We start from the raw sequence: 11652 nt of genomic DNA on the forward strand, positions 1-11652 counted from the left end.
TTTTTTTTTTCATTATGCTTGTTACTGCTGAAAGCAGATTATTACAAAACTAATAATATAGAAGGTAACCGAATTCTCTTACAGTTCTTAAGAAAAAAAGGAGATATGTTTAAGTGGATTACTTTTCTATTTCATGAAAGTAGTGACACAAATAAATAGGAATTTAAAATTTCTTGACAATTGTTTTACTCATTCCTTTCCCACTGTTCTTCTATAAAACAATTTATGTCTGTAATTTATATTTATGGCATATGTCAGCAATATTGATTGCAATCAGAAATGGCCATGTATATTTATTTTTGAAGGGCTAATACTAATTCACCACTTCGGTAGGGTATGAGAATATTAATGAGTCAGATAATCTGATGACTGTATTTCACAGTATTGATAATCTGATAATCTGATAACTGTGTATTTCACAGTATTGATCCCTAACCTGAGTTTCTTGAGTACATTTGCACCAGTATTTTCAGATACACCTTTTTTTCAGGAATAATGTCAACCCTAATTCTATATATTATTAATATGACTTTAGCAAAATATTAGCAAGCATTACTGTATTTTTCTTGATTAATCTTGTATATCATTTTATGGCTCAGGTGTATATGTGTGTGCATTTATGTGTTTGGGGATGTGTGTGTGTAACTGATTTACACTATAATTATTTTTTCTTGGCTCATGGTCTCAGAGCTGTACTAACATCGTATCCCTGAATACAAGGTATACTTTCCTAATATTACTGATGTACTGTTTGAGTAAGAGGTTTGACTGATCTCTCTGGATCTTTATGAACTATATCATTAAGGGAATATTATATTTTATTAGTTAAGATATATGTGAGGTTTATTTAATAGTTGATCTGTAAAATATTTATATTATATTCATATCAATAAATCCCCTTTTCTCTTTTTTTATAGAGTAATGAAGTTGTCTACTACAACGCAAAGGATGAACTTGATGTGAGTATGAAAAGTTTTACATGAAATTCCAAGATAAATTTAGTTATGGTAGAGCGAGATCGGTTTAACACAAAAGCTGGATTCGCTGTTTTAACTTTTTCAGAAGATATTTGATAACATAAGATGATTACTAGTTAGATGGTAAGGTAATGATGGTTGTAGTACTAATATGGTTTCAACAAGTTTTACTGCAGTCTTCTTAAGGGGAAATGTCCTCGCTACGAATTCCTCTTGCACACATTCAGACCCCAGTTCACTGCACCAACTTAAACAGCCACAGTCCATTCACAATATTGAAGCCAGAGACCGGTTGCCACCCTTTTCTGTACCTTGGCTCCTGTCTTCAGGGTCACTGGGCATGTCTGGACTGTACACACTGTGGAGAGCCACACTTGGCAACTGTAATGTGATTGTCACGCAGCATTGCAGCGGCGTCGGCTGGTGCCGCCTTGTTCAGTCTTTATGGCCTAGTAGGTCCTTATTAAATGAATGACACTAGTGCACGTGATTTTAGAAAATGGGTTATTTTAGTAAATATACGTCACTTCTGGGCCCTCCCTGGTGGCAAAACAGGTTAAAGCACAGCACTGCAAGCGAGCTGCAGCAGCTTCAGTGTGAGTTCCATCCCCCACCCCGGAGGTGATCCACATGGCGCAGCAGACCTCTCCTGACTCTCCCTCTGCTCCCCTCAGCAGTGTATTTCGTCCATCTGCCTGTTCTGTTCTCCACTCTAACTCTGTTGAATCTTCTCACCGCCCCTGCACCTCTCTCCTGTACCCCAGTTCTATATGCATAAATACATAAACATTAAAAAAAAATAAGCCACTTATAGTAATGGCACATTTGAACAGATATTAAAATATTTAGTGATTTATGCTGGCAACATTTGCAAAATTCTGAAATAAAATATATACTTTAAATCATTCAGATTCCCATATATTTGACTTTTTCATCACAAAAAGTCTAACCTATTTTATTTATCCAAAATTTATCGAGGCCTTCCTATACTTTAGGTGTCCTTCTGAGCACTTGAGATAGATAGATAAAAGAAAAAAATCAAACAAATCTAATTACCATGTTATTCACACTTTTTAAAATCTGGATAAAAAAAAAATTGTATTCCAGTGCTATTGTATAACATTTCCCCCAGCTGTTTAACAAGAAAGTGAAAAATAGATCAGCTCAGTAAAGCTGATTTCATGAAAAAATATCCAATAAATATACTCTGCTTGAAATACTGTAGTTTCCAGGTGATACCACTATTACTATTTCTAAATAGCATAATTTATTCAATTAACTTAGTCTTACTATTAGTCATTTTGTCCAAATTAAACCATAAAGGCATATTTACATTATCAAAGGGTTAGGTTTTATTTTTTTCCCTCTAAAGGTGAAGAACTAGAGTTGTTTTCAAGCAAAAGTATTTTCTTTCTTTGAGATATACCTAACTACTAGTACAGACTATATTCTTATGATGAGTATGTATGTCATTTTACAGATTAAGATAAGGCTTATTAAAGTCAAAATAGCATAAAAGTCAAAATAGCACAATACTCAAAATGTTGGTTAGTTTAAGAATGAATATCATTTTTTTTAAAAGATTTATTTATTTGTTCATATGGAACTGGGGTACAGGCCAGAAGTGCAGGGGCCATGAGAGGATTCACTAGATATAGAGTGGGGAGCAGAACAGGCAGATCGACGAAGTACACTGCTGAGGGGAGCAGCAAGCTGGTCAGGAGAGGTCTGCCACGCCATGTGAATCACGTCCGGGCAGGCAGGGATTAAACTCATGCGGAAGTGGCTTTAGCTTCTTAGTGTTGTGCCTTAACCCACTGCGTGAATATCATTAAAAAAATAATAATAATTGGTAAATCTATGATAGAGGTTTCATAGTAAATAAGTGGATAAGTTAACATGTTGTGATATTATTCTACAATCAAGTGTTTCCTAAAGATGATGATCCAAATTCTGTAAATACATATTGTGTTGTTGAAAAAGTCACGACATATATTTTTGTTTAAAAACCAGACAAAATACCAAATGTCATTTAGTTCTGAATACCCTTAGACTTCTGCTAATGCAGTCAAGTTTGCTGGAATTGGACTATTTAATGTAAAAGTTTTGAGCGTTTGCATGGAACGACAAACAAATCCACTTTATACTTTGCAAAATTCGATTGGGAAAAATCAAAATGTTATACATATATTAATGCTGTTATCTCATATACTCCTAAATATTAACTAAAAATCAACCATGTTTTATCATTTATCATTTATCACCCCAATATTGGGGTAGCTATAAGGAATCACCTTAACTACAAGTGGATAGAACAAAACAAGTTTATTCCTATCTTATGATGAATGTTAGGCTGAAATGTATGAATTATCCAGGCTGTGGTATCTATTTTTGATGTTTTCTGTTCTCTACAGTGTACCTTTCTGTTTTGTGGTCAAACCTTGACCCTCCAATATCCACAGTGATTTATTTTTTATTTTTTTGCAATAAAACTTAGTTTATGAAATATAGGCAGTGAGCAGGATTTGGCCTGCAGGCACTATTTGGGCCATCCTTGCTTTAAATTAAAAAGAGAAAACAAATAATAAAAAAAAAAAGTCTGAAATCTTCTAGCACTGTGCCTCAGAGTTCCTGCTGTCTCACCACTCCTTTCCATGTGCTATCAAGAGGTACTATTTAACCCCATGTCAGGTGATTCTAAGATGATCTGAAGTTTACAGTGAGCCCACCTAACCTAAGCTTTAGCCACTGCAGTGCATAAAGATAACTTGCTCAACAGGATGATAACTCCTTTGCCAGGAACACCGAGTGTTTTCTTTATTTTATAAATTCTATTTTACTATTGGCTATAGTATTTAACTGACAGGAAGTGGCAAGTAGCAATAGAGGACAGACCCTTTGTCTATAAGGAAATGTCTGCAGATCGCACATCTCACTCCTATTTGCACCCATGGTCCACCACTTAGCAACTAGCCTTGCTTGCCTAGCTGCAAAAGGAAATGGACAATCAGACTCCCCCTCCCCCCACCTCACTCCTTTTGTACCAAATAAAAGATGGCATTCTTGGCCCTCCCTGGTGGCCAGCGGGTTAAAGCACAGCACTAAGAAGCTAAAGCCACTTCCTCATGAGTTCTATCCCTGCCAGCCCCAGAGGTGATCCACATGGTGGGCCAGACCTCTCCTGACCCGCCCGCTATGCCCCTCATTAGTGTACTTCATCGATTTGCCTGTTCTGCTTCCCGCTCTGTCTCTGGTGAATCCTCTCACCCTCCGCATCTCTGGCCTGCAACCCCAGTTCTGTATGAATAAATAAATAAATCTTTTTTTTTAAAAAAAAGATGGCATTCAATTGAGAATAAAATAGGGAAACTTTTAACTGGTATACAATGAGCAGTTTGTGAATTTGCTTTCTTGATGTATTAGTAATACGAATTAATCAAGTTAATAACTAAACAACCCACCCATCTGAGTGACTTTAACTCATTAAATTCTACTTGTAACTGTTCCCCCATTTTTTTACCATAAAATGAATATAAAATTATGTTCTCTGCTGAGTATATTTTAGTCTCAACTAATGCTTATGTTTGATCACTACAATCAAAAAAGTTTTCTTCAGTAGAAATATTTACTATTTTACAATGAAAGAAATTTAAGATATATGAGTGAATGATGGGTTTTGATATTTTACTTAGGGATTTTCAGTGGCTCTATATTTGTTTTGATGATTGCTGCTCATCAAGTAAAACTGGACAGACATGGGTGGTGAAATTTACTCACTGTCATGGAATGCTATGCAAGAGAGGTGGATTTAATTGACTGCTATATTCCTGACTTTAGACAAGTAGTGCTTGATATTTTAGATATTTTGTGTTATCATAATGCCATCTCATTGTTCTGGTTTGAAGTGACAAACATCACTGTCCTCTATCCTGGATTTTGAAAGTACCAGTTAAGTATTTTTTTTTTATTCAAATGCATAGACTTACATCCATTACTAAAAACTGGTCATTGGAGATTATATAATGTAAGATTAACATCTAATGTACAATGAATAAAGGAATTAATTGAATGCTAAATATTGAATGTTATTGATTTATAAACTTGTCCTTATTTGTGTCAACAGATATATTAAGTATCTGACAGGCAAAGTTTATATATTAGCTATGTGCCTCCTACAGGGGACTTAAGGATTATAAATCCTGAGCTTGTGGTTGTTTTTCTTAACTTCCCCTCACTCTGCATTGATGGAGATGATTTGCTTTTCCATGTTCATGACTAGTGGAATAGGGGTCATTTTCTGTTTTTTCTTCCACTCTTAAATCCTTCCTCTTCCATCTCTATCATGATCAGTTTAGAGAGTATATTCAAATATTTATGTAAGATCTGTGCAAATTTATGTCATACTTCTAAATTCCCTTTACATTCAATCACATTATAAATTATTACTATAGAAATGTTCTTAAATGTGATTTTCATAATTTGTTTCCCTAGTCAAGGTTTCAAGTGTTTTTATTGTCTTTGTATGGTAATTAAGCCTGAAGAATTTTCAGTCTGGCAATGTTCCTGAGTCAGCATGACTTTTACAATGAAATACAGTTTTTTCTTGGAATCATAACCAGTGTTTATGAACTATTTCCCTGGGATTTTTTTCCTCAAGTAAAATTTCCTGCTGAATAGCTCTTGTCCTCACAGCAGTGGACACAGCTCTTATTGTAGTTAGTAAATTGCGATTACTGAATAAGGTATTCATAGTAAATCAGTGACTATAAGTTAAATTTGGCCTCATTTTATATAAATAGGAAATGTCTGAGAATCAGTCATAACTACATACTTGCTATTTTTGTTTTTCATACTTTATTCATTTTTAAAGAAGGCTTTTCACCATTATTTCAAATTTCAGCCCAAACTGGTGTAAACCTGTTATCTGCTTTCAGCCCCCTAAAGCAAAAAAAACTTGTTAGTACATGTCTACTGTTGACCAGAAACTATACCAAATGTACTATGACATTCTCTGCCATTAAGTTACAGATATGAGAGTGACAAGAAAAATTCCTCAGGGAAAAAGACCCATACCATTTTATTGCTGTCCAATTCTATGACTATTCTGTTTTCATTTTAGACTAGTAAAATAGAAACTAATCAATGACATAATTTCTGAAAAAAAAAAAAAATTAGTAACAGCACGGTACAAGTACCCTAATACTAAAGATAGTGAAAGTTAGTAAGATACCAGGGAGTGCCGCTGTTTGGATTTGAAACCCAGGGCTGTCATTTTCTAGCAGGGATACTGCAAAGTAAACCTAACCTCTCTTTCACTCTTTGTAATATGAGGAATAGTAGACCTACCTCATGTAGTTAAGGGAAAGAATTCAGTTAGCAGTTAGAATATTTCCTGTCTCATAACATGCAGTCCAGAAATGTTTAGTGTAAGTGTAAAAGTACTTATCAATATTTTTTTTAATAATTAAAATTGATTGAAATTGTAGCTTCAACTGGAGCATGTTTATGTGTGTACTAGTATTACAATGTGTGTGTATAGGTATTTTCCTTTTTTTTTTTTTTGTTTTAAGTCAGTGCATATATAAAATAAAACTCAGAGCTGAGTCTTAAAAAAAAAAAAAAACTGGTGAATCCAATGCCGAAATTTGTTTTGATATCATTGAAGTTTTATGTATCTAGATTTGGCAGAAAAATGAATGTCAAATAAGTGAAATAAAAGAATTTCTAATGCAGCCGTTATTTATGTAATGTCACTGTGTTTTGAAATTTATGTGGGCACTCAGTTTAGGTTTGCAGAGACATCTGTCCCAATAAGTCTTCTTGCAGCTGTAGTCAGCACACCAGCCTGACACCAATAAGTCTTACATTCCCTGAAGATTAGCGAAGCCATTTCCCAGAAGTTTTGCCAGCAAGTTGCACTGTTTCCTTAATTCCCAAAGCAAGTAAAAAGTAAGCAGATCATTAAAAACCCTTATTACCCTAACTCCAAGATCTATGTTTCTAACTAAAATTCAAATGAAAGAAAGTTCAGCTTAGAATACCTATGTCAATAGATTGAGTTGATTTATTTGCTACATTTTATATTATTGATCATCTTAAAATTTTGACCCATCTGGGACACTTGTAATCTACTGGGTTCTCTTGCATATTTATGTTGCTGTTCATTTTCTTAGCAGGGTCTTGTCTACCTTAAAATTAATTCCAACATAATGTCCCACCTAAATGCCCTTTTAAAAGCCCAATTTTTCACGATTTCATCTTATTTTCTAGAAATAAATGAAGCTGATTCCAGAAGGAGCTAGTAGAAATAAACATCCAGTAGTAGTGAAATTTGTTCTAATTATTAAGGAAATAATCAGTCTTGGTTACTTTCTTTCTACTGTTTTATATTATGCAAACTTTATTTCATGATCTTCTAGTGAGTGATCTTCAATCTTCAAATAGGCAGTCGCATAAATAGAATATTAATTGCTTCTGTATATTCCTTATGTGAATTGCACCTGCCCTGCACAGTGTGTGCTGTGGGCACCCACTGGGGCAGGAAAGGACCTTGTGATGGAGTTGTTGGAAATTAAGACTTAAGGTTAAAATGTTTAGAAATTGCTTATATGTTATAAATCGCCAGAAGCAAAAGCATAAAGATTTTCTGGATGTTTATTATTAGATGCCTTTGCTACTTACAAAATATGATCACAGGACACTATTATTTATGATAAGTATAAATCCAAGTGCAAAACAGCCTTCTTGATAATTTTAACTTATTTGACTAAATTACCCATGCCAAATATTTATCTTGTAATTATTCCACTTCTGAATCCCTTAGTAAAATAGAAATGCCCTTTGAGACTTTTCCCATAATTTAGGTTTCATAAGTGTGTAATGTACAAAATAAATGTGAAGCTACTTTTATAATATTATATCTTTTTCCAGTGTTGAGGGTTTGAATTTTCACACTACATGTTATTAGCCTCCAGTGCTTGACATCACACTCACCTGCATTTATTTCTCCTGCCTTTTGTACCTGCTAGGTGTGGAGTACCCACATTCAACCACTGTGCAGAGTAAAGTACCTCAGTTTTGTTTTGAGAATATTATCAGATTCTGTGTTATGAACTTTTTGAATATTATTTTCATCCTCCCAGGCAACCTCAATACGTTTTGCTTGAGGAATGGTAATTTTTGTTTTTAAAATTTTAATGAACATCTTATTGCAGTAATCGGTATCCCTTTTGACTTAATTCCATTTTACGTGTTTCATATTTGTACTTATTTTTGACTGGGCTCATCATATTTAAAATATATGTGTGCTTTAATTCACCTACAGTGTTTAACTTACTCTCTTTGTGACCATAGAACTTACCTCTCTTATTGCATTTTCAGCCACTATTATTCCCTTTCCCACTTCAAAGTCTATTTCCCCACATCCTTCTCTTTTTATATATAATAATTAGCATTGGGAGAATACAGAGAGTCTTATCAGTGAACCTAATCTTTAAGAATTAGTAATATTCCTTAGATTTTCTTTTGAGCACTAGTGCTATAAGTTAACTTTTTTTTAAAATTTTTTTAAAGATTTATTTATTTATTCATATAGAACTGGGGTACAGGCCAGAGATGCGGAGGGTGAGAGGATTCACCAGAGACAGAGCGGGGAACAACAGGCAAATCGACAAAGTACACTGCTGAGGAGAGCAACGGGCGCGAGTCAGGAGAGGTTTGCCTCGCCATGTGATCTCCTCCAGGGCAGGTGTGAGGAAGTGGCTTAAGCTTCTCAGTGCTGTGCTTTAACCCGCTGCGCCACCAGGGAGGGCCCAACTTTTTTTTTTTTTTTTAAAGATTTATTTATTTGTACATACAGAACTGGGATACAGGCCAAAGATGTGGAGGGTGATAGGATCCACCAGAGGCAGAGCAGGGAGCAGAACAGGCAGATCTACAAAGAACACTGCTGAGGGGAGCAGCAGGCAGGTCAGGAGAGGTCTGCCAGGCCATGTGGTCACCTCCGGAGCAAGGGGGAATCGAACTCATGCGGAAGTGGCTTTAGCTTCTCAGTGCAGTGCTTTAACCCGCTGTGCCACCAGCGAGGTCCCCAAGTTAACTTTTTATAATAATATAAAAACACTCTTTCTTTAGATGTTAAATAAATTGCCTCTGATGAGTTAATGTAATTTTTCTAGAGGGTAAATCTGAAAAGTTAAAATATTTTAATTACCTGAAGAGCTGGAGAAAAGTTCTGAATTCATTTCAGAAATCTCATCTCTTTATCAAATATAGTATGATTAACCAAACTTATTTTACAAGGACAACATAGTGAATCCAGTGTTATTTTTACTGTTATTGTGATATGTTAAAGCAAAACTACAGATAATACATTTAGGTCCCTGCTGTATAATTTTTTTATTATTAGTCAATTCAGATTTTCTTTCTAATTATATTTTCCACTCAATACTTCTCTGACGAAGTATCGTCAAGGAAAAAATAGCAGCTTGAACTAAAAATTCAGGAGAATCTACTGTGTTCTTATTGCCATTGTACTAGACTCATTATTTCACAATCATTCTCACCTTCCATCCTGACAAGAACAACTGAAGCTGTATGAAGGCCAGCTCCTTTTCATTCTACTCTTTGAAAAGTTGGCTTGGTCAGCTGCAGCTCCTTTGGTGACTATGAGTTTCTAATTGACGCAAGAGACGTATTTGGAAGCAGGCTGAGATTCCAGTGTGAATGAGTGGTTACAGAGGCATCATTACTTTTTGTTCTATAGAATTGATACCAATATGCCTGTATGCAATAATTTTCAGTTGTGGTGACTGTATAACAAATCTTTTAATTATAATAACACATCTTTTAATTATAATATATCCATGGTAATTATTTTTTACTGAACTAACATTGCATTATAAATGTATATGTTTCAGATATGTCATTGAATATCAAAATGTTCACCTTTAAAAGTGCAATTCTGTCCTTTATTGTACAGTGCTCCCTTTGCCCTGTTTTGCCCACTCTTCCCCCCTTCTTGTTAATACTAATTGGTCTGACAGCCAAATGCGTGTATTTATTTTCTTTAGTTCATCTGTTTGTTTTCTCTGCATATCACACATAAGGGAAATCACAGTGTTTGTTTCACTCCAATTTCACTGTTAGTATCACTGGTACCTTATTTTATATCTGAGATCCATAATGTTGCAAATGGCTGATTTCATCTCTTTTGTAGCTGAATAAGTATTCCAGGGTATATGGATATGGATGTGATATGTAGGCATGTCTTCTATATCCATTCATCTGTAGATGAGCATTTAGGCAGTTTCTAGCTCATGTTATACATTATGCTGCAGTAAACATAAGCAGGAATACATCAAGTTAGCATTTTTGTATTTTTCAGGATAATACCCAGAAGTGGAGTAATTGGTGGATAATGAGATTATGTATAATTTTTTATTTTAATTATTTGAGGAATCTTCATGCTCCTTTCCACAATGGCTGCAATGATGGCCATTTCTACCAACAGTGTTGAAAGTCTCTTATCTCTTCACATCCTCTCTAACAATTGTTTTTCTTTTGAAAAACAGGCATTCTCGCAGGTGGGAGGTGATATCATATTCTTTAGATTTGCACTTCACATGCAATAAGAAATGAACATATTTCCATTTGTCAGTTGGAAATCTGTGAGTCTTATGTAGTGGCTATTCAGATTCTCTGTCTGTATTTTTATTATGTTTACTTTTTTTGGCTGAGATTTATGACTGACTTGTGTACTTGGGTATTAATCCCTTTTTGGGCATATGCTATGTAAATATCTTCTCCCACTCAGTAGGATGCCTTTGCTTTCATAGAGGTTTCCAGATTGAGGCATTAAATGTCCTTTCTATTAGTTCTAATATATCCTTTTCTCCAATTAGTATTTCTTGAATGAGTGAATATTTTCATATATCCACACATTCCTAACCCCAAATCATGTATGTAGTTCACTTAAATCTACTTTTTCTATCTCTAAATCTCCTCTAAAAATTCCTATCTCTAAATTTTAAATGGCATTTCTGAAGCATAGGCTTACCAAAAATAATGTTATTCTTTAACATTGTTGGAATAGGAATACATTTTTTTTTTAGAACTGAAAATGACATTTTATACCTTTAGTTTGTGGGTTCTTAACGTAGGACAGAATATTAACAACCAGCAGTCTTTCAGCAGACCTCTTCCCTACTCTGATATGCTCCCTTATTGGTGGGGAGGAGGCTCCCCAGGTGATTCTAATACACCTAATGGAATAAGAACCACCCCCACAGCCCAACCTCATCCCTAAGTCAGAAAGTGATACCCAAGGAATAGTGCTGACCACCTCGGAGTTGCTATTGCCTCATTCAAGTCTCTTTATGTTTGCACAACCCACCAGGCCTTTTTACAGTAGTTCGTAAGTGTGTTCTGTATAAGAAGTATACATAAAAAGGATCTCATAAGTGTGTAAAGGCAAGGTAAAAAGTTTCTTTGGGTGAGGATTATCTCTGAGTCTGTTATGCCAGAGTGCTCTATTCATGTTCCTGATAGATGAATGAATTGTACAGCTTTTCCTCAATTTATTTTGGGAGGGAGTTACTTCCTGCAGTATCTCCAGTGTTTAATGTCTTCAATAACATTTTTTTTGAAAAATACTATCTAATTACCATTTGCATGT

General features: G+C 34.8%; 1 protein-coding gene across 3 annotated transcripts in view; it reads left to right on the plus strand.

Moving 5' to 3' along the window:
• CACNA2D1 (calcium channel, voltage-dependent, alpha 2/delta subunit 1) overlaps positions 1-11652 on the plus strand; it is a 397279-nt gene that overhangs the window by 247973 nt on the left and 137654 nt on the right. For all 3 annotated transcript variants that reach the window (XM_004676889.2, XM_012720902.1, XM_012720903.1), the window contains exon 5: positions 918-959. In XM_004676889.2, coding sequence (XP_004676946.1) covers positions 918-959 — 42 coding nt within the window. The remainder of the gene's footprint in view (positions 1-917; positions 960-11652) is intronic.

The sequence above is a fragment of the Condylura cristata genome, unplaced genomic scaffold (assembly GCF_000260355.1).
Source record: "Condylura cristata isolate star-nosed mole 26May11 unplaced genomic scaffold, ConCri1.0 scaffold00005, whole genome shotgun sequence".
In the NCBI taxonomy this organism is placed as follows: domain Eukaryota; kingdom Metazoa; phylum Chordata; class Mammalia; order Eulipotyphla; family Talpidae; genus Condylura; species Condylura cristata.